The following is a 24025-nucleotide window of genomic DNA, read 5'->3' as shown; positions in this document are numbered from 1 at the left end:
AACTGTTACAGCTACTACTTTATGTGTTTATATTTTTGATGACAGGAAAATTAGGCATCTTTATTTCATTGGCTTCTTTGGCTTCGGGCAGCTTGCTTCTCTTTGTACTGGGTTATCTTATTTTTTTTTCCCTAGAGATTTTATTTATTTGACAGAGAGAGACACAGCGAGAGAGGGAACACAAGCAGGGGGAGTGGGAGAGGGAGAAGCAGTCTTCCTGCTGAACAGGGAGCCCAGATCTAGCAGGGCTTCATCCCAGGACCCTGGGATCATGACTTGAGCCGAAAGCAGATGCTTAATTATTGAGCCACCCAGGTACCCCTCTTTATACCTGGTTGCCTTGTATAATAAATTTCTGTCAAGCATTGATAAGAAAGAAGAATGCATATGGTTGGTTTTCATTCATTAACAAATATTTATTGAGCACTTAATGGTATACCAAGAAGTATGTTAGGCATTGGGGATACTGTGGTAAACAAATCAACTATGGTTCCCGTCCTTATGAAACTTGTACATTTTTAGTGGTTGCACTTGAAATGTTCTAGAACCTTCTTTCCACATTGTTTTTTGCCTAAATTTCCGGAATTATTTTTTCAGTTATATCTTTGATCATCAGTACCACTGTACACTAGAAACATGTAAATATCACAAAACAAGTTAACAGTCATTTCACAAAATAGTTGGAAAAAATTGAACTCCCCAAGTTACTGTCTTCCAACTCCTTTGCTGTGCCTGATCCCGCCATTTACAGAGGTGTCATTTTACATATTTGATGTTGTTATGTATACATCCTTTCAGATTTTGGTCTTTTATTTCCTACTACTGTTTCTATTTCTTCATAATTCTCACAGTGTTATCAGCAGTTACATTGTGGTATTGTTCCAGAGTGTTCTTGAGTAAGTGAGCTGAAGCAGAAAGTCATGGATTTGTCCACTTGTTGTCTGTAGCTGGGCACCCCACTCTTTCAGATTCTTTTTTTGTGTTAGCATCAATATAATAGAAATCTTAATTTCTGTCAGCCACTATTATCAGCTTTCTTCTTTTCCACAATCCAATGGCAATTTTGTCTTTAATTTTTTAAAAAATGTCTGGAGCCAGGTGAGGAAACTTAGGTCCAGTAACTGCTTTTGTTTTGTTTTTTCCCCAGATATGATGCTTTGGGGGTTTTTTTGGTTTTTTTTTTTTGGTTGGTTGGTTTTAATGAAAGTAGCATTAAAAGTCCACTGCACATCCGCCATGGCTTCCATTAATATTGACGTGAAAGAGCTCTGTCCCCTCCGGTTTCCAACAAACATCCATCCTTGAGACCATCTCACACGTTTGCCTTCCCTAGGATCTTATCTGTAAGAAATCTCTGCCATTTGTACCTTCTGTGGTTTCTTGTTGTCTTTAGTAGTCCTATTTTAAAGACCATTATCGGGGGTGCCTTTGTGCTCAGCCGGTTGAGCATCTGACTATTTTGGCTTAGGTCATGATCTTGGGGTTGTGGGATTGAGCCCTATGTTGGGTTCCACACTCACTCTCCAGAGTCTGCTTGGGATTATCTCCTTTCTTCCCTCCCCCCCCCCTGCCCCCCCCCCCCCCCCCCGCATGCCTGCACATGCTTTCTTTCTCACTCTTCTCTAAAAATAAATTAATAAAACCTTAAAATTAAAGACCATTATCAGTGGCTTTTGGAAAACGCCACCAAGTTGTTTGTCAGGTTAAAGACTTAAATAGAGCAGCTTGTTTTCTCTTCATAAAAATGAAATTGATTTGCATCCTAACAGACTGCCCAATTCCATGCACATACTTTTCTCTCTTAGGGCTCTTGTCTTCTACTCCTTCTTTGTTAAACTGTTTGAACAACAGGTATATTCACTGGACCTTTATACCTCCTGCTTGCCTATCCTACACATATGTTTATTTTATCATTTGACCTTTCACTCCTATGGCTAGAATCTATAGACTTGCCTTTGATCAGGTCCTGTTTCCTATAGGATTGACTTTCCTAAAAAAGAGTTCGTGATCTGTCCTTAAAAAAATGTGCCCCATTCCACCTTCCCCAAACTATCAACAGTTTTATTCTCTATCTCAGCAGCTCATACAGGGCCTGACATTCCTGAAGTATTGAATAAGTCTTTTACCAAATGAGTGAGTAGATTATTTCCCTTGTTCGTGTAACCATGTTGTCTTCCTTACCTACATTTTTTAATCATTAAATCTGCGTTACCATCTTCTCAGTTACCATAACCAGATCCTCAGGGCTTCACTATGCCTACTTTTACTGTTTGGGTACCTTCTTTCTTGACCATCTGCCTGCTGCCTTTCCTACTTCAGCCTGTCCCACATTGCAAGAACCTTCTTCCTTAAACATTAGAGGGATTTCATTGAAACATTTATTTATGAGCTTCAGGGATTATTACCATTAGTTTCTTGCTATCCTCAGTTACCTTCACCTGCTGGCCATTGCCCAATACTCTGCTGTAAACAAGGAAGTGGAGCTATCTGCCCACCCCCACACCCAGCTCTTCACCAGACCTTTGAGTAGCTTATGCTCATCGCCTCCCCTGAGCTAAGTTAAGTCTAGGTCTTCTTTTCAGTTTCTGACTGAAGACTCGCGTTCATAAGCCTCTCAGACCAGTCGCACAGGCTCAGACTCTGTCTTTGCTAACCTCAGCCATGGCTGGTGGCAGAGCAGGGGAGGCAGCACAGCCCTCTTCCATTTTGTCTCCTACACTTCTCTGGCCAGGGCAGACGGTTCTTGGCTCACTCACCTAATGTTTCAGTGCCTACTGTGGCCAGCCCCTGAATCTGATGCTAGGATAGAGATATTTTAGAAATTTATGGATGGCCAATAGTTCCTCCAAAGTGTATCTCTCTAAAGTTCATACATTAATTTTCTTAATGCTGTAAATAGAAGAGATTTAGTAGCTCTTTGAGAATTAAAGTACTTTCTTGCTTTTTTTTTTTTTTAAAGATTTTATTTATTTATTTGACAGAGATCACAAGTAGGCAGAGAGGCAGGCAGAGAGAGGAAGGGAAGCAGGCTCCCCGCTGAGCAGAGAGCCCAATGCGGGGCTCGATCCCAGGACCCTGGGATCATGACCTGAGCCGAAGGCAGAGGCTTTAACCCACTGAGCCACCCAGGCGCCCTGAGAATTAAAGCACTTTCTACAAGAAGTCTTGAGCATCCTTAAATATTCCAAGTGATTGATTTTTTTCCCATCTTTGAAAGAATTAGATCAGTATCCACAGATATGTGTTCCATTCCAATCTGTATGGGATCCAGAAACCTAGAGTTTAACTCCCCTCCTCTTAGCATCTTTTGTATGTTGTTGCTAGGATGTTCATAATTTCTCTCCCTTCTGCGTTTCCGATCCATTTAATAACTTTTAGATTTTGGTGACCAACTTGGATTTCCATGATGAACAGAAGCGCCGGAACCTTAATGGGACACTTCATGAGCTCCTCCGAATGAACATTGTCCCCATTGTCAACACGAATGATGCTGTCGTACCCCCAGCTGAGCCCAATAGTGATCTCCAGGGGGTAAATGTGGGTAAAGTATTCCTAAGGGTTGAGCATGCTGGAGTCTAATGCTATGCTGTGCTGCATGTACTAACACCGGAAGTTTGGCCTAAACAAGGTGGGGAAATTGGGACAGAAGCTGGCCTCATGGAGCAGTGGCTGCATACACTCTTCTGAAGTCGGGGAGGGTCTCATTCAACAGGGTGAGGTGCTATTGTGGTTTTAGATGGTGCTATGAGCATGGCTTGTGTGTGTCAATGGAGAGAAGGGTGCATGTTTAGAAATGGGGGGGCAGGGCAGTAGGCACAGTGTTTTGAGACAGAAGGGGCCTATAAGAGCTGTCATCCACACACTCAGTCATTAATCTTGCCTGCCAGAACCTAGCAGAGTGCTTCTGTGAACATCTTCTTGAGCTGCATAGTTCACTCACTTTTAACTTTTTACCTGCATTCCAGGTTATTAGTGTTAAAGATAATGATAGCCTGGCTGCGCGTCTGGCCGTGGAAATGAAAACTGACCTCCTGATCGTTCTTTCAGATGTAGAAGGTACAAAGCGACACCCTTTCCTTTAATCCAACCTTTGTTTTAAATACTAAATGGGGGAGCACGTGAATTCCTCTCTTTGAGTTCTTTTGATTTTTTTTTCCTTACCCTATGGACCATTTTTTTCTGAGCCATATGGTCTAACAAAGGGATTTTATGACTCAAAAGAAGTTGAGAGAGGTGCCTGTGTGGCTCAGTGGGTTAAAGCCTCTGCCTTCGGCTCAGGTCATGATCCCAGGGTCCTGGGATCGAGCCCCGCATCAGGCTCTCTGTTCAGCAGGGAGCCTGCTTACTCCTCTCTCTCTGCCTGCCTCTCTGCCTACTTGTGATCTCTGTCTGTCAAATAAATAAATAAAATTAAAAAAAAAAAAAAAAAAAAGAAGAAGGTGAGGGAATCTGGGAGATGGAGTTTGAATGCTGAAATATTGTCATTTCCAGGCATTTCAGGTTTGCTTTTTAGAACAGCTTTATACAGATGTGATTCATATACCATACAGCTCAGCTATTCAAGATTTACTATTCAGTTCATTGATTTTTGGTATATTCATACAGTTGCTTAACCCTGACAACAATTTTAGAACATTTTTATCACCCCAATAGGAAACCCTGTACCTATTTGCCATCACTGTCCACTGCAGGCAACCTCTCATCTATTTTCTGTCTCTATGGATTTTCCTGTTCTGGACATTCCGTAGAAGTGGAATCATGCAATATGTGATCCTTCATTACTGGTTTCTTTCATTTAGCATAATGTTTTCAGGGCTCATCGATGGACGTCATGGCATCTGTCAGTACTTTTTTTTTATTGCCAACTACTACTCCATTGTGCACATGTACCACATTGTGTTTATGTGTTCGTCAGGGGATAGATTTATGCTGCTCTGAACATCCATGTCCAGATTTTTGTGCGGACATGTTTTTTGTTTTACCTAGGTGTAGAATTGCGAGATCCTTTGGTAATTTCATGTATGTTTAGCCTTTTGAAGAAGTGCCAGACTGGTTTCCAGAACAGCTGCATCATTTTATAGCCCTGTCAGCCCTGAATGAGGGTTTTAGTTTCTTCACCTCCTTGCCAGCACTTACCTCTTAAAATCTGCCTTTTCGCTGATAGGCGTGAAGTGCTATTTCACTGTGGTTTGATCACTTCCAGTTTTTAATGTAAATCATGAGACAGGTGATACTAAATTGGAGCCACTGCAGAAGTCCTGCCTATGTGGCCACCATGGTCTTATATGTTAATCTATTCTACCCTGCTTTCCCCTTCCTCAGAGGGGTCCCTCTTCATTCCAGTTTGACTCTCCATTCACTCTTCTCACTCTCGTAAACTGTTCCCAGTTTACATTTTGACCCATAAGGAATATGGTAGCTGTGTCTAAAACAGGCCAAACCTAACAGGATCCCAGAGGACCCTCATTACATTCCCAGGAGATCACAAAAACCTATTTGGTTCCCAGCCCAGACCCAAGGCAGGGTACTTTGGCAGGAGTTGTTTTCCATTTACACTCCATGGGTGTAAGATTAAGAGCAGGGAGCTTCCTAATGGAGGTAGGGGCAGATATAGATGGATTGATCTGTCTTCTGCCCTTGTGGGAAGTCTGATATATCATACCTATGTGTCAATTTCTTTACCTGTAAGAAGTCTTGGTGCCATTTTTATCCACTGTAAATTTGAAATCTCAGGACAGGAATAGCTAGGTTGGGATAAGAGTGAGCCACTCTAGAGAAGAAGGGTTTTCAGTTAATCTGCAGATTTTTATTAAATTTCTACTATGCACAAATACCATGCTAGGTACTTTATAAATGTCAATTTTTTTGAATCCTTATAGCAGTCTTGCAAAGTAGATAGGTTAGCTCTGCTATTTAGGTGAAGAAATTAAAAATTAAGTTCACACCAGTTAAATGGTATATCCAAAGTCACACAGTGCTTAGCAGAGGCTGGTTTTAGAACTTGATCTGTTCAGTTTAAAAATCTACACCCTTCCGTCTCCTGTACTGCCTAGCAAGGTAAAGGACATGAATTTGAAAGTTAAGTATATAACACCCAATTTGAACTAGACTCTAGGAAACATTTTTAATGCAGCCTCAAACACTAAAATTGCTTATCAGTGTGATAGCATATATCAGTACTTTTCTCGTGATTGCCAAATAATACTCCACTCTGTAGATACACCGCATTTTAGTTGCTTATTCATCAGCTGGTAGACATTTGAGCTATTATAACTAACGCTGCTATGAACATTCATGTATATAAAACAGGCTTAGCTTATTAACCCTGATTAGTTATCCACTGAATGTTGATTTTTAGCATGATATTAGAATTTTAAATATGCTCTTGATGGGTTTGAGAAGCCACTATAAGGGAAAAAGAGGAGTAGGCAGAATACCAGAATGCTAGGCCCTCCTCAGCATCTCTTGAGAAGGTCTCACTTAGAACTTTACAACCTTGCCCATGCTATTTTTGTATGAAACCAAAACAGCATTGGGATCCACGCTTATGATCTTATAGCATAGTGCCTTCTGAAAAGACTCCAGCCCTGAATCCAGGAGCCATGCGTGGGGCTGCGGTAGGCAGAGATGGTGAGAGGTGGTTTTTCCTCCACCTGTAATTGCTGCCCACGGTTCGCACTGCTTCATTCTATACCGGACACTTTCCATCACTCCTTTGATACCTTTCTCCTGGAGAGGATGTGTATAGCAGGGTTGTGTTAGAGATTGGAATAATGAAGCAGAGGGGCTGTATTTTCACACAGGAAAAGCAGTAACTTAAACCAAAAACATCACTGTCCAGATATCATTGACCAGTCCCCAGCCCAGGGCAGTTCCTCTCTGTATGTGTCCCACGCAGGCCTTAAAGTGATTCCATTTTCACAGGCCCATGATTTTTCTTTCCAAGGCTCCAACTTGCTCTTTTTACAAGTGAAATTATGAAGATTTTTAATCATGGGTTGTATGCATATAATGTTTCATGTAACTCGTATTTTATGTTACTCTGTTTGGTTATAAAAGGGACATGGGCTTTGTGATGACAAATCTAGACTGAATGCTGGCAGTCCTGTGCTCTTCTGCTGACACAGCCTAACCTTCACATCGGGTTGCCCATAAATGCAGAATATAGTCAGTGGCTGTTTCAAAGGGTGCTGTGAGAGTTAATGAAAACCTGTCTCCCGTTTCATCCCACTTGGAGACAGTCATGTTATAATATATGGCTGCTCTGTCTTCTGCAGTGGCCACTCATCCTTTTCAGTTACTTCCTTAATTCAGCATCATAAGTAGCAGTGGCAGAGGTGAGGACAGCTTCCCTATAGACAATGGGCAGGGCTGGTAAGTTTTGTGCCAAGGCTGTGGTCATGCCATGATACTAGCAAGCATTCATTCATTAAGCCAGATTGTAAAATTATGTAAAGAGAGTCCTCCTGTCGCTGATTTTCAACATGGGTAGACTATACACATCCCTTTTTCCCTTTTCTGGTTAGTGCTGGTAGAACACAGAATTCATTTGGCTCAGTCATGTACAGAGGGGTTGGCTGGTGCCCAGGGGTCTGTTTTAGGGGACACTCACTTCCGTTACAGCAATATTGCTGACTTTTGTCTGCTTTTTAGGTCTTTTTGACAGTCCCCCAGGGTCAGATGATGCAAAGCTCATCGATATATTTTATCCTGGAGATCAGCAGTCTGTGACCTTTGGAACCAAGTCAAGAGTAGGAATGGGTGGCATGGAAGCCAAGGTAAGGATTTGATGCTCTTACTGCCTGTAACAGATATAAAACCAGACAATATTTTACCCTTCTTACTTTGTGAGTGTTTGGGCATTAATGGTTATGATACTAAGCACATACGTACTTAAATGTGCACATCTAAATACGGACTTTCGCATATTGTGTACCTATATTTAGTCGTGTCTGTGTATGTGTTCTCTTTACTATTATTATATGGTGCATTCATATTGTAAACTTGTCAAGGGCAGGGTCTATATATTTTTCATAATTCGTAAATCCTCTAATGTTATCAGCTCAAAAGTTTCTTTTTTTTTTTTAAAGATTTTATTTGAGAGAGAGTGAGAGCTAGAGTGGGCATACACACAGAGGGAAAGGGAGAAGCAGGCTCCCTGCTGAGCAAGGAGCCCAATGCAGGGCTCAATCCCAGGACTCTGGGATTATGACCTGAGATGAAGGCAGATGCTCAACTGACTAAGCCACTCAGGCACCTCTTTCTTTTTTTCTTTTAAGATTTTTATTTTTTATTTTTTTTTAAGTAATCTCTACACCCAGCATGGGGCTCAAACTCATAACCCTGAGATCAAGAGTCATATACTCCATGGACTAAGGCCGCCAGGTGCCCCAGCTCAAATATTCTTTATGAAATCTTTCAGAAATTCTTCCCTCCCATTACTCTAGGAAGTAATACCCTTAAGATACAGCATCATATGTGGCAATGGCGGAGACATACGAAAAAGGTATGCAAAGGCTAAAAGAACTTGGGCTCAGACCCTGGTCAAACACCAGACTGAACACTGAGCATAAAGGGCGGATTGACTCAGCATTAGGCAGCACATGCTGAAGCTGGGCTGGGAAGAAGGCATGAGCTGAGTGTGTGTTCAGACCTTCCGAGCCGTTGGAAACATTCCTGCATATACTTCGATTGCTCAGTATCACATTGTATTGTCTATCTTTTTGCAAGTTTATAGTGTGGATGACTAGACCCTGCAAAGGTCTGAATCTCATGATGGGATCTAACCTCTCCTATTAGGTGAAAGCGGCCCTCTGGGCTTTGCAAGGTGGCACTTCTGTGGTTATTGCCAACGGAACCCACCCAAAGGTGTCTGGGCATGTCATCACAGACATTGTGGAGGGAAAGAAAGTTGGCACCTTCTTTTCTGAGGTAAAGCCTGCAGGTAAGTAGTTCTTTGTAGAGACCCATGGTTTGTGATGATAGTTAGCCACACCATGGCCTAGATGAGACTGAAGACCAAGCTCTCCTCTAGGAACAGAGATCACAAAATCAATGTGTTGATATCATGAATTCTGGTAATGTCTCAAACACGCTTGCAAAATTGGATTTTGCTTTGCTTTTGTTAAATTTAGCTAACCTGCTCTGCTAGACTTCTGTTTTTCTCTAAAACCACTAAGTTAAAGAATATAAGCATCCATTTTCTTAAGAAACATTTGCTAGACCCATGCTGGATGCCTAGAGATGCAAAGATGTGTAAGACATGATATGTACTCTGAATTGTTCACAAAAACAGAATTGCCAAATAATCTGCATTCAGAAATGGAAACATATTAGAGAATATAAGCCAAAGTGGAATTGAAAGAACTCCATAAGATATAAATTATGTTGTCCAGTTTGGAAATACAGACAAGTTTCTTGTATTTGTGCTTGAGTTAATCTAATCTATTCTTCTGCCATTTTATTGGTCCGAGTGACCTCTGGGAAACAATACACCAAAACACTGAGCATTCGTTCTGTGCACATGCTGGGGTAGCAGTCTGTGATCTGATGTTTGCAAATATTTTTACAGGTCCTACCGTTGAGCAGCAGGGAGAAATGGCTCGATCAGGAGGAAGGATGCTGGCCACTTTGGAACCTGAGCAGGTAATAACCCTAGCTAATAGTTTTGTTGGTTTACAGAGTAAGTCATGCTGTAAGGTTTAGTGCACAGTCAAGCCTGTCTCCCCCTTCATTCCTCATGGCCCCAGAGAGTTATTCTAGTTATAGGTATGATTCAGATTTGTTCTGCCTTTTTTCTTTCTCCAAATTTTATTTTCCCTTTTGTCTTTGTAGCCTGAGGCCTAAGGTAGCTTTTCATCAATCTGATGTTTTGATCAAAAACATCATGAAAATGATGAGACCAAGGAAACTCCCTAATCCTGCCACATCCCGGACAGGGAAATGGAGGAAAACTGCTTATTCTAACCCATCTGAATCACTTAACTTACCTATTAGATGCAAGCTCAAGAGCCTGCTCTCTAGTAGGGTCCTTCCCACAGGGAAGTGGCAGACGCAGAGTCTGGAAATGGAAGCAGGTGGAAGCTGGGGATTGGCTTCTCGAGGCTTGTGTTGTTAAGGACAGATTTGAGAGTCGTGCATTTGGGTTTCTTCAAGGAAGCACTGTGGCCTGAGGAATAGGAGAATTTAAAACAACTACAAGTAGAGAGAAGAAAGCAAAGGAAGAGCTTAGCTTGTCTCTTAAGCCACTTCCCATTGCTCCTTCAGTAATCTCACTCATTTGCTACACTTCTTAATCTAGGTGGGTAAGGATTGGGGTCTGTTGGTTCTCTCCCTTTGGCTGAATTCATTAAATAAATAATTATGTAAAAAAACCTGGGAGTTAAACTATATAGCCAGTAATACTGAGTATGCGGAGGTGGATGTATTCTGCTGATTCAAAATGCTGGCCCCTTGGGGACAGATTGTGTCTGTCATTCATTGCGGAGATTAGTAGTGAGAGAGGAAGGAAAAAGTGAGAGCTGAGGTGGGGATTGAAAGGAGGTAAGGACATTTCAGTGAGTGGTGACCTTGGGTTTAGGAGCAAGACCTGGCTTATTCAGAGGAGTAGGTTTAAAAGTATGCTGTGCGTTCTTCTTGGATTAATGTGTTTGCTTATTTGTTCAGTGTTTTTACCTTTCTTCCTAGAGAGCAGAGATTATCCATCATCTGGCTGATCTGTTGACAGACCAACGTGAGGAGATCCTGTTAGCCAACAAAAAAGACTTGGAGGAGGCAGAGGGTAAAGACCAAGTGACTGGGAGTCAGTGTTATGGAGGATTTCTTTTGGTTTTTGTTCTTTGTTTTACTAATAGTTTTTATGTCATAGTCTGCCTAAAGACGAGATTGTTATAGAAGAAATCATGTATTATACATCTTTTTTATTAAGAGTTGCTTGCTAATATTCACTGGGCTTTTTCAAATTGTACATACCATCTTCAGCTCCTTTCCCAGATACCCTGGTGCAGCCCTCCAGGGGGCTTTTTCTATACCCACAGGTCATGAGCCATGGATACTGTGGCAGTTTCAGTGCAGAAAAAAGATTGAGGTCCCCGTCATTTTAGACATTCCCTAATAGCAGCTAACACTTACTGAGGCCTTTCCATGTTGCAAGGCATTGTGCTAAAAGGCTTTATAGACAGGATATCATTTTATCTTTATAACATGGTACCTTTGAGTTCGTTGATATTTATTATACCTATTTTATAGAGGAGGAAACTGAAGCACAAGCAAGTTGACATATGCCTAAAACCATATGGCCAGTAACAGATCCAGGATTCAAACCCATATGGATTATGCATGTAAAATAGTTGTGGAAGTAGTCTGTGGGGCCTGTGATGAGAGGTAGCGTATCGTGTAGTTAATTAATCAGTGTGTAGTCTGCCCAGAGCTAGCAACAGATGCCATCCACAAATGCCCCTGAGGTGCAAATGGTAGAGTGAGTGATACAGCCGAACTCACACTGCAGACAGCTAAATACATAGAGAGTCAAGTCAGCCTCAGTCTTTCTCTCCTTCCTAATTCTCTGTATCTCCACTCTAAAAAAATGGGGGGTGATTTTATGAGGCTTTGAATTTCCTTTTCTCTTGAATAAATGTGCCTTAAATTAAACATCCAGATTAGTGGTCTTCCCTTCAAAGAAACCTTGCAAGACTGGCTCATCAACATTACTTTGATTTCTTAAAACATTTTGAGCTATTGCTTTGGAACTTCCTTTAGAGTTTACATCTGGTCTTTTGAATTTTTGCAGTATTGGAAAGTCATAAAATAGATTCTCAGAAATGGAAGAAATCTTTGATGATAATCTTACCAGTTGTTTAAAAGTAAAAGAATTAAGATCCACTAACGATAAAGCTTTTGCTTAAAGTCACACAACTAGTTGTTGGCAGACCTCTGACTTTTGATCCCAGTTATATCTCTCTGGAAATTCATAAGGACACACAGTGGCTTAAGAACAAAGTCCTGGGTATACAGGAGCGTGGTGGTCCCCTTTAACTCGGTAAGCACATTTCAGGAAATGTATCCTAAGAAATTATTTCAGGAAGAGAAAAACGTTCTGTATGCAATGATTCTTGGAGCAGGGTTATTTATCACCCTGAAAACTGCAGACGACCTCAGAGTTTATTAATAACATAGATCTAGTTAAGTGCATTAAGCTACGTTAACTCAGTGGAGTATTTAGCAGTAATTACAACAGTTTTGGCAACATGGAAAACACACATGCATTGTGAGGTGGAAAATTGGAATGTAACATTTAACACTGTTTAAAACTTGTTAGCACATAGGGAGGGACACAGTCGGGTAGGCATCTGCCTTTGGCTCAGGTTATGATCCCAGGGTCCTGGGATCAAGTACCTCATTGGGTTCCTTGCTCAGCAGGAAGAATGCTTCTCCCTCTGACTGCTGCTTCCCCTACTTGTGCTCGCTCACTCTCTCTCTTTGATAGATAAAATCTTTAGGAAAAAACACATAGGGAAAAGTGAAGAAAATGGATTAATGTAATTGGTAAAATGATGATTTAACTTTTTTCTTAATATAATGTTGGTTCCTCTCCTCCTAAGTAGAAAACTTTTTATTATTTTACCTCGGTGGATATAACTATTAAAAAAAAGGAAAAAAAAAAAAAAAGAAAGGGAAATTTTTCACCATCTCATCTCAACATTAACTATAGTAATGATTTGTGTTGTGTGTTTCCAGGTGATTTTTCTGGTGTGTGTGTATGTGTTTCAGGAGTGTGTGTGTAGACAGTCACACCATGCAAATGGTGTATTTAAATTGAAAGAAAATGCTGTATGTGAAATTATCATAATTCTCTTTAAGTTTTTATTTCAAAAGAAAACATCTCTATTGCTTCTGATTATAAAAATAAGCTTGTTACAAAAAATTAAAATAATGCTGAGAGAGATCATCAGCAGACATCTCCATGTCCACATGCGTATATGCAAAATTTGATAAATAGGATTTTATCATGCATGTTTTTGGTAGTTTTGCATTTTCACAAACTGTATCCTGGGCAGCTTTCCATAGCTGTATAGCATTATTTGTACAACTGCACTGTAGCTCATTGTCTAAATTTTCAAGTTGAATTTGATTCTATTGTAAAAATGCTATAACAAGTATCTCATTATATGCAAGTTTGCTCACGCAAATGACAGATTTCTGGAACTGAAATTGCCAGCACAGTGGGTATTGGCTTAGTGCCTTTACATGGTGAACTATCCTGCCAAGAGCCCCCTAGAGAAGCTGTATAAGGGGCATGTCATTGTCTGCTCGAGACCCCCTAAGCTCGTGTCTGTTCCTCACACGGTGCCGTGTGTTCAGTAGAGCAGCTACGGCCTGCCCAGAGCTGCTCCTTTATCTTGTGTTCTTCACACCTCTTCAGGGAGACTTGCAGCTCCTCTGCTGAAACGCCTGAGCCTCTCCACATCCAAACTGAACAGCCTGGCCATCGGCCTTCGACAAATTGCAGCCTCCTCACAGGATAGCGTGGGGCGTGTTTTGCGCCGAACCCGAATTGCCAAAAATTTGGAACTAGAACAAGTGACTGTCCCAATTGGAGTCCTGCTGGTCATCTTTGAGTCCCGCCCTGACTGTCTGCCCCAGGTATGGGCCTGCCATTGGGGTAGGGGAAGAATGTATTTTCAGCACGTGAAATAAGTCTCCCAAAGATAGTTTTCTATTTTCTCTTTTTTTTGGTGAGAAAGTCTTACCTTTTTTCCTCCCCCAGAGGTAATTTTTGGGACTTTTCAGGTGCTTAATTTATGTTATTGATTCTTTCAAGTGATTCCAAAGTAGGTATTCATATATACGTTTTACAGTTGAAGAAGCTGAAGTTAATAGAAGTTCCTATTCCTGTCACTTGTAAAGGGTGGAGCTGGGACGTGAACCCAGATAAAACCTTCACAGCACAATGCAGGAGCACATTTCCATGTCTCAGCTCATTGGGGCACTTTATTCCCTGACCTCTTTCTAGCTTCCTGCAAGGTCATTCATCTAGTAGCTGGTTTTGCCCATGTGAAAAAGATCCTTTATTGTTAGTGTCACAGATGGTCTCCTGGATGTAAATCTCTGAGGAAAACTTTTAGTAGTTCATGGAAACTAGAATGCAACCTTTTTAAGGAATTTGACTGTCACAGGCTAATATTGAGAAACAGTGTGTTAAAAGATTTTACTAAGCAGCCATGCCTTGATTCATCAGGTGGCATTAGAGCGTTGCCCCACTGGTTACCCACTCTCCCAGAAATCTGGGACCATTTTCCCACCATGCTGACCAGTAGGATGATACCAGCTTTCTTTGCACTAGCATCAAGTCTTAAGGAGCAGTTCTACTTAAAAACAACAGATGTTTACTCTAGGGCATAGGGTGAGCCTGGGAGTCTTCCCTCCCTTAATCCGTGAGGATTAAATGGATTAGGTTTTATAAAGTGACTACACAGTGCTTGGCACAGGAGGAGTACTCAGTTGAGTGCTGTTGCAATGGTTGCTTTTTCCCTTTGGCTCACTGCTCCCCTCTTTGATCTGCAGGTGGCAGCCTTGGCTATTGCGAGTGGTAACGGCTTGTTACTCAAAGGAGGAAAGGAGGCCACACACAGCAATCGGATTCTTCACCTTTTGGCCCAAGAGGCCCTCTCAATCCACGGAGTCAAAGAGGCCATACAGCTGGTAGGTCCTTGGGAATGAGCCCCATCAGGCACAGAACCAAAGGTCAGGTATTTGGGTGTTTGAAGTAAAGCTTAGGTTACCTAAGGCCGAGCCACTTGTACAGGCAAGCTTGACTGGAAGAGCAGCAGGTCCTGTGCACCTGCTGACCCTGGATGATGCCAGAGGCTTCCTGGGCCCAAGAAGTCGTCAGTGGCTTGGGAAGGCCACTGTCATACAGCTGTGCCCTGGCACTGTGATTTACAAGAATGCCTGGTAGCCCTTCATTCTTGGGGCACACTTACGTAGAATATCAGGTCAGTGTTCTGCCCACTGGCAGAGTGATTTAGGGCAAGTCAGATGAAACACAGTTTATGAACCCATTGTGCAGCATGTGAGTATGAGGTCATGCTATTATCACTGTTGTCATTGTGCTCGTTACTTTAACTATCATCTTACTCTCCTCAATCAGCAAGTGGAGTCGTTGAACTGGACTGTAATAGCCGGAGTTTACTGAGCACCTGCTGTAGGCAAGGCAGCTTCCATCTATGCCTCATTCAGCCCTCACAACAACCGTAGCAGGAAAATGCCATCAGTATTAGGGAAAAAACAGGCTCAGTGCTAAAAGTAACTCACAGAAAATCACACAGTCTGTGGGAGAGTGTAGATTTGAACCTCAGCTGACTCCAGATCCATCTCTTTCTCTATTGAGGCCCACTTACTCCAACGTGCTGGGATTCTGCTGGCTGCTGGGACAGTGTCTGTAAACCCGCTGCCTTACATACTCACTGACAAGAATTGGATTTTTTCCTATAGCAACATAGGGGGTGGAAAGGGCACAGACTTGATGGATTCAAATCCCAGCTCTGCTGCATCCTGGCTTAATTAGACAGGTTTCCTTCCAGCCCTCTTCCTACTGCTGTATCATATCCACACGGAAATTGTGCAGATCTTATGTGAACAACTCTAGGACTTTTTCCATGGATCCACATACACACATGTATAACTGGCAGCCTATCCAGCTGTACAATGTTTGCAGCACCCCAGAAGGTTCCTGGGTCCCTCCTAATCAGGATGGCTCTCTTCCCCCTGTAATGGCCACCTCTTTGCTTCTTTCACATTGAATCTGTTTTGGTTATACTTTTTTTTTTTAAGATTTTATTTATTTACTTGACAGACAGAGATCACAAGTAGGTAGAGAGGCAGGCTCCCTGCTAAGCAGAGAGCCTGATGCGGGGCTCAATCCCAGGACCCTGAGGTCACGACCTGAGCCGAAGGTAGAGGCTTTAACCCACTGAGCCACCCAGGTGCCCCTGTTTTGGTTATTTTTGAACTTCATTATAAATGGCATCATACAAAATACACTCTGTTGTGTTGTTGGGGTTTTTAAAATTATTTATTTGAGAGAGAGGGAGAGCGGGGGTGGGGGAGCAGGCCCAGGAAGAGGGAGAAGCAGGCTCCCTGCTCCGATGCCAGGGCTCAATCCCTGGGATCATGACCTGAGCCAAAGGCAGACGCTTAATCAACTGAGCCACCCAGGCACTCCTTTGTGTTCTATTTCTTTCGTTCACCTTTATGTCTGTGAAGGTCATCCACAATGTTACCTCAAGCTGTTGTTTTCTCTTGTCTGTCGCCACGTGGTTTTCCATTTACATGTATATGCTACAGTTTGTCCTTTCTTCCTTTGGCCAGCTTTAGGGTTGTTTCCGATTTGGGGCTACACAGAATAAAGTTGCTATGAACATTCTTGTACATATGTATTTGTATTTCTGTTGTAAGTCACATGACATATGGGTGAAATTAAAAGAGGAGGGGAAAAGGCCATCACCCCAGTGTCTTGACAAGCGCTTCATCGCAGGATAGAGGTGGTCAGCAGCACTCTGGGTGCTGCTACTTTGTATTTCATTAGGTCAGATGTCATTTTCATTTTTATTCTGTACTTCTTCAGGTGAATACCAGAGAAGAAGTGGAAGATCTTTGTCGCCTAGACAAAATGATAGATCTGATCATTCCACGAGGCTCTTCCCAGCTGGTCAGAGATATCCAGAAAGCTGCTAAGGGAATCCCAGTGATGGGGCACAGTGAGGGGATCTGCCACATGTATGTGGATTCAGAGGCCAGCGTCGATAAAGTCACCAGACTGGGTGAGCTGGATGGGGCCCCTGCTGTTTGCAGGCAAGATATTTATCAGATCCTGTGTGGCTTGGGAGCACGTTATTAGAAAAAGATCTTTGTCTTCCTTTTTTCAGTCCGAGACTCTAAGTGTGAATATCCAGCTGCCTGTAATGCTTTGGAGACTCTCTTAATCCACCGAGATCTGCTGAGAACACCATTATTTGACCAGATCATTGACATGCTGAGAGTGGAACAGGTATGACAAGTCCCAGGACTCATACATCACTTCCTGTCTTCCATTTTGAGATTTCGAAGCCTGTGGGATTAGACCAGGAGCAGCTGCCATACCATTTATGGCAATTTAAGAAGCAGTATTTTTGAGCATTTACTGTGGACATAGTTCTGTGCTCAGTACACAGCGAGTAAGACACATCCCTGCTTTGTCAAAATCTAGTCTATGGAAGAAACCCATATTCCAATAGCTGTATTACAGAGTGGAATGTGGTAAGTGCTAAGAGAGGGCAAAGATAAGGCAGATCACATGGCAGTTCTGTTTCTGGGAGCCCTTTATTGAGGCAGCCTTGTTTAAAGTTTATTTCTGAACACACATTTCTGCTTGGATTTGATTTGGAAAGATTGTGCAGAAATGTTTTCAAACAGAGATTTATATGTGTCCACTCCTCCACCAGTGTCTTCAATTACCAGTATTGATGTACTTAATACGATGATATTTGGGAGTCAACAATTTGTATAATGTTCTCCCTAGATTGTTTTATTACCATTTCATTGAGGTTGTAAAAACCAGTGCCAGTAAGTTTCAGACAAATGTATGTTCCATCTTAAGTTCCTAATTGCAAGAAAATAGATGCTCTCCAGGCAAAAGTGGGCAATCTCAAGTTTTCTGGCAGAACACATTGTAAACTTTAATGTCTGATGCCATGGCACCCTTTCATAATTACATAAACAAGCGCGGCATTTAGAGAAAGTAGCTGCTGGCCTTGGTTGCTTTGACCCTGAGTGTGTCTTTTCCCTTTCATCCTTTACCTGGAAAGGAATGCCCCAGTCATAACAAATGGGTGGGCCTGGTCCCAATGAGAACCTGAAAGGATTGTTTTGAAAATGAAAATGCACCCCACAAATTAAAAATGGAATTAGATTACATGATCACTCAAGTTTGGGACCTTCCTTGATACTATTGACCTATTTGATGGGCCACCTGTGTATGCCATACACCACACTGAACTGGACTAGACAGGAGGAAAATTGTCCTTTAGCCGGGAATAAACCTCCTGTTCCTGATTCAAACAAACCCATGATATCCTTAGTCATTCTCAAGATTGCCTTGCAATATTCTTTGAATCAAAATCAGTCAATATGTGTACTTCATGTAATACCTTTGTATTTCCTGAAGTAAACCAGCAGGGTGACTTGCCCAGAGCTAGGGCTCAGGGATGGGTTTCCTCTCCCTGAAGAGAACATGGTTGGGCCCCAGGCCTGGAGGAAGAGGGATTCCAGGAAAAAGGGCCTTGGGAACAACAAGAACAGGACAGACACCACTTGTTGTAACTTGAGTGAAAGCAAGAGCTTAGTCCCCAAGAATCAGGGCTTGAACGCTGCCCTGTGGAGGTCACAGAGAATGAAGCCTAAGTGGGATCAGACTTGTGAGGGGGGACCCTCAGTGTCCAGCCCCCAGTTCTTAAATTCCTCCAGCTAGGAACACAATTACCCCCCAAGTCTGTCACTTAGCTGAGCCTAGAGGTGGGACCTGACAAAAGTTGCAATTCTGACAAGTAACCACAGTTTGACCTGGCTACCGACTAAACACTCTTTTCCTCTAAAGCACACCTATGACTCTCTGGAGGGAAGGAGTAGAAATGTATACGAGCCATCTCCCCCTTTCCATGTGATTCCATATCTGAATCCCATATGCAGGGGATGGGATTTTTGTAGTCAAGTGTTCGTTTCAGTAAGATGCCAGCGGTTGAGGGCTTATGTTGATAGCCTGTTAAATGCCTTACACATTCTTAACATTCAGAGGCTTCTTGCTTAAATCCCTGTTCCAGTTTTAACTGAGGGCCCCTTGCTGGCAAGCGGCCAGTCGGCATTTTCCCAAGCAGAGCATCCTGGAGGGTGGAGCGTGCTTCTAAAGGAAGGCAGGGCTGGTTTAATCATCTGGGCCGCAGCACCCACAGGCTCCCCCCCTTCAGGCTCATCTGGCTATTTGGTCCTAGAGAAGAAGTGTGAGCTGGCTTCCTGCTGCTGTGTTTATATTGTCACCCCTCAACTTCCTCTGCTCCAGGTGAAAATTCACGCGGGCCCCAAGTTCGCTTCCTATCTGACCTTCAGCCCCTCTGAAGTGAAGTCCCTCCGAACGGAGTATGGGGACCTGGAGTTGTGCATTGAAGTAGTGGACAGCGTCCAGGAGGCCATTGACCACATCCACAAGTACGGCAGCTCACACACAGATGTCATCGTCACGGAGAATGGTCAGTGCACACGTGCCTCAGGCATATGGCGCCTGGTTTTTCCACCTTGGTCTCCATGGGGTCCCGCTCCTCTCAGCCCCTCTGGCTACAGGAAAACATAGTCGGAATAGACTAATGATAATGCCTGCCATCGATTGTATTTGCCCATCTGCTGCCTCATTTTATTGTCGCAGCGGCCCCAGGGGAGGAGGCAGGGAAGAGATAGTTAGCTACACTTTGGAGATGACTCACTCTCTGTCACAGGGAATACCATTTAATCCAGACAACAGTCTCTCCAGGCTTTTGGAATAAACCCATTTACAGCTGAGGAAATCCAGGCTCAGGGGGCTGAGGGCAGAAGCAGCTCTTCACACACATTCATTCATTGCACAGATGTGTACCGAGAGACCTCCAAGTTGTCAGGCACTGGAGGCCCAGCGGGAAAGGCAGCCAGCATGGCCCCTCAAGGGATCTGTGGTTGGTTTATTGGGGAATCACAACACCGCCAATAATAATAGCTAATGTTTACTAGCACTTACGTGTGCTAGGCTCTGGGGTGAGTGCTCTGTGGATGTCAAGTCCTTTATCCTCCACACAACCCTGTGAGCTAGGTAATATTATTAGTCTCCATTTTGCTCAGGCACAGAGAGGTTCAGAAACCTGCTCAAGGTCACCCAGCTAGTGGGCATGGCATGGAATTGGAATTCAGACTTAGGGATTCTGGTTCCAGAGTCTTATAAAGAGATAGTATAGTTAAGCTGTTGCAGCATGAAGGGTATGTCTACAGGAGGAGATCTGTATTCCAACCCAGTCTTTTCCAGGCAAATACTCTTTCCATAACAGGGACTGATGAAGCTGGGTTAGCCTTCTTCCTTTTCAGATTTTTCACAAGTCTGCATGTTTAATGTGTGGGAAAGCTCTTCAGGGGCCTGGGCCCAGCCCTGGTCAGTCACCAATGTGTGACTATAAGGAGGGATATTTTCCATGGGTCACCTTAACTCAGTGTCCTCTCTTTATGCTGCAGAGAAAACAGCAGAATTCTTTCTCCAGCACGTAGATAGTGCCTGTGTATTCTGGAACGCCAGCACTCGCTTCTCTGATGGCTACCGGTTCGGACTGGGTAAGAAAGATTCTGATCAGGAGAAAAAGAGGCCCCTTTGTGAATCACTGTGTCCAAGGAGCTGGTGAGGGTGGAGGAGACACCTGTTCTTTGAAGTCACACATGCTTAAGATAAAAGAGAAGAATTATGGGAGGGCGGTTGATGAGAGAGAATCCTCAGAGCAACCATGGGCTGGGAGAAGTCCTGTGCTCTAAACATTTTGTGTATTAAGAAGGTAGGTACTTGTTTTTCTTTTTCATAGACCTTTGAAATTCAGAGAAGTGAAGTAACTTGCCCCCGGAGCTGTCTCCCAGACGCACACTTGGACAAGTCCAGAGCCTAGGTTGTTCCCATTACAGTACGGGCAGAGCACAGCATGTCTGCATGCACAGGTCACGACAGGCGTGCATGCCGAGGTCCCTCAGGAGCTGTTGCAGACTCACTCCTTCAAAGAGACAAAGCCAGGTTGCCTGAGAGGGATTCCCCGTGAGGACAAGACAATAGAAGGTTTTAATACGTATGCTGGGCTTAAATAGGCAGTATCAAAAACAAGTAGGTCCAGAGGTGCAAGGTTTATTTCTAAAGCACGCCTTTGAAATAAAAAGCTTCAGAAAAGTAACTTTAGAAAAAAAAGAAAGGAAGAAAGAACCCCCCCTTCTCCCCATCCATCATTAGAAATAAAGTCAGGGGCACCTGGCTGGCTCAGGTAGAGTATACAGCTTTTGATCTCAGGGTTGTGAGTTCGAGCCCCGTGAAGAAAGAACAAAAGAAAATCTCCATTCCCCAGTATAGAGATTTTCAGACGGTCTCTGGTTTTCAGGGGTACCATTATAAAGAGCACCAATAGGCATTTGTGACACATCTGAGAATTATTTTAATTCCTCTGAACTTTTGAATAGATCTGCCTAGAGAACAGTTCTCACTGAATTACTAAAGTTTGTTAAAGAGAATTTTACCCAGTTATTCTTAGCCATTAGGCTCTTTACTGTTAGTTACCTGTTTCTGTTATGTTGGGGTTTTGATTTAATTGTCACATCCCTTCCTTTCACTGATTTTCATTTTCCATGTTGTTGATGAAGAAATAGCAGCATACTTTTAGGGGCTGAGGTACCTAGCTTTCAAGCAAAAGTCCAGGATGGGGAAAGAGCAAATGACCACTCCATCGTCTGTCCATCACGTGCTCAGAGCAAATGCTCAAACTCTGGTTGAGTTAAATTCCTATGAAGTGCATTAATAACAGTGACAGATGGTGTTTATTGAGCATTTACATATTCTTAGCACTGTGCTAAGTGTATCACATGCATTGTCTCACTTAGTTTTACGTGATGGGTTCTATTCTGTTCCTCGTTTTCCAAATGAACAGAAGCAGAGAAGATGGTTCCACCATGTGCCTGAAGTCTTGTGGTCCCTCTGCTATTAAACCAGAATTCAAATCTGGTGGTCACACTGTCCTTGCCAACCACTACTCCCCAGCACGTCCTCACTCAGGCCTCTGCGCTGCTGGTCTCTGCCTGCAGCACCTCTCCACCTGCCCCTCCACTGGCTGGATCCTTGTCATTGTTCAGGGTTCAGAGGAAAGTCCCTTCTCAGGGAGACCCTCGCTAACCACTCTACTGGTGTGGTGGCCCCCCACCTCACACAGTCTGTCCCAGCACCCTTCCCTGCACTCCCAGCACCACAAGGAATTATTTGCTAAACTATTCTTTGACTGCCTTGCCCACAGAAGTATGAGCTCTAAGATTACATGACCTTGCTTTGGGTATTCACCACTGCCTCCCCAGGGACCACCTTGGTGCCTCTTACATAGTACATGCTCAGGAAAATTGTGACGGATGAGGGAACCCTGCCTCCACTGTATCCCATGCGGGACACTGTATCCCAGCCAGACCATGGAAAACCCCTAACACCATGAGTTTAAGCTTAGAGCAAGAGGGAAGGAAAATGAACAGTCCCCTTTCGTGTATTCAGTAACTATCTAGTGAGTGCCTATGTACTAAGAATTCTGGGGGATACTGAGAACATGTCCCATCCCTTCCATTCTGGGACTTAGAGAATAGTTGAGGAGATGAAACCTTGATACTGGACATTGTTGTATACTTCAAAAAATGCCTGAATGTCAAATTATGATACACAGTCTAGACACCAAGCAGATATCAGCCAGCATTCCTAGTATTGTCAAAATGCATTTGGGATAAAAGTGTGGAGGAGAGCCCACACATTGTGTTTTATCAGAAGAAGAGGGCTTATGATTCATAATGACCGGAGGACACGTTGAAGGGGACCGTGGAGCTCAAGCTGATCTGGGAAGGATGGAGCAGGAGTGGGCAGAGTGGAGGGTGGCACATGAGGAGAGGAAGAGCTGTGGGTCTGGTGGGCGGATAGGAAGCAGGGGCTGGGAAAAGCCACATCCTCATCCATGCTTTCCCTCAGGAGCCGAAGTGGGCATCAGCACATCGAGGATCCACGCACGGGGACCAGTGGGACTTGAGGGACTGCTCACCACTAAGTGGCTGCTGCGAGGGCAGGACCACGTGGTCTCAGATTTCTCAGAGCATGGAAGTTTAAAATACCTTCACGAGAACCTCCCTGTGCCTCAGAGAAACACCAACTGAAAGCATTCCAAGAAGAGCCGGGAAAGATTCAAGAGGTCTTCACAGTTAAACCTGTCTTAAGAATCTCAGGGGATGAGCCATTTCTCATCTCCGACTTCGTGGAAGGGTCTGCCTGTTGGAAAGTGCACCCAGATGCTTCTGGGCTCTGTTTGGCTACTCCAGGGATGGCTAATGTGCATATTCCAATTCACCCATCTCTTTTTTAGTTAGAAAATAATCGCTGTGAATGGGGGCTTCGCTTAATTGCTGCAGTTAGGGACATCGCTTCATATGATCCAGTTCCCTTCATGATAGGAACAGAAAGGTGCAGCTTCCCACAAAAAGTCAACGGGAAAATCATGGCTGCTTTTACCTTTTTATCGCCTCAGTGAGGTAACATCTCCCCTGACGTTTGGTTGGCAATAGAGCCCATCACACCTAATATGTTTTTCCACATTTCATCTCCTTATGCTCACACTCATCTTCAAAAAGGAAAGGCTTGGAATTTAGAAGAGGGACAGCCCTTCATTTCAGCATTCTCAAAACATTTCAGCATTCTCAGAAACAGTCGCAAAAATGGACTGAATCATTTCCACGGGGAGGATTGACCTTTTATATTTATTGTGGATTAAGATAAAGCAGCATTCTAGACGCTTGTGCCTCTCCGAGCCCAGAAGATTCAGCACGACTGGGGATGCCGTTGGAACCTGGAACTGCGAGTCCCGGGATGAAGTATCTACAGCAATTATGCTTGAAATTTTTATATAAATTATTTTGTCATCCTACCCTTTTCCTCCAAAACAAAAATTAGAAGGTTATTTTAATACTTTGGATTCTTCCCCCTTTTTGAGAAATAAAGTTCTTATGAAAAGCCTGTATGTGTGGTTAAAGTCCCCACTCTCGCTTGCCCTGGCCCTCTTCTTCCTCTTCCCTCCCTGGGCCCGCACGCCTGCTTTGACACGCTGGCTCTTCTCAGGAAGCTGGTCGGGGAGACCGTCTGTCTGCCTCATGTGTCCGTGGAGGCAGATCCCAGGGGACAAACCCAGCCTGACAGAGGAGAGGAAAACAGAGGAGATTG

General features: G+C 43.4%; 1 protein-coding gene across 2 annotated transcripts in view; it reads left to right on the top strand.

The window, feature by feature from the left end:
- Positions 1-23821, top strand: part of LOC111144881 (aldehyde dehydrogenase 18 family member A1) — a 39800-nt gene extending 15979 nt beyond the window's left edge. Inside the window, exons 6-18 of one of the 2 annotated variants that reach the window (XM_022499459.1) lie at positions 3379-3531; positions 3966-4056; positions 7654-7778; positions 8800-8944; positions 9572-9645; positions 10687-10780; positions 13421-13641; positions 14563-14700; positions 16625-16820; positions 16926-17047; positions 19091-19277; positions 20281-20376; positions 22787-23821. In XM_022499459.1, the coding sequence (XP_022355167.1) occupies positions 3379-3531; positions 3966-4056; positions 7654-7778; positions 8800-8944; positions 9572-9645; positions 10687-10780; positions 13421-13641; positions 14563-14700; positions 16625-16820; positions 16926-17047; positions 19091-19277; positions 20281-20376; positions 22787-22968 (1824 nt within the window). In that variant the 3' untranslated portion in view covers positions 22969-23821. Of the gene's footprint in view, positions 1-3378; positions 3538-3965; positions 4057-7653; positions 7779-8799; positions 8945-9571; positions 9646-10686; positions 10781-13420; positions 13642-14562; positions 14701-16624; positions 16821-16925; positions 17048-19090; positions 19278-20280; positions 20377-22786 lie in introns of both variants that reach the window. The other variant, XM_022499458.1, reaches the window with a different exon arrangement.
- Positions 23822-24025: the final 204 nt, after the last annotated feature.

This window comes from Enhydra lutris, unplaced genomic scaffold (assembly GCF_002288905.1).
Source record: "Enhydra lutris kenyoni isolate GAN:26980312 unplaced genomic scaffold, ASM228890v2 scaffoldscaffold12, whole genome shotgun sequence".
NCBI classification, from domain to species: domain Eukaryota; kingdom Metazoa; phylum Chordata; class Mammalia; order Carnivora; family Mustelidae; genus Enhydra; species Enhydra lutris.
This window is presented reverse-complemented; position numbering and strand designations above follow the sequence as displayed.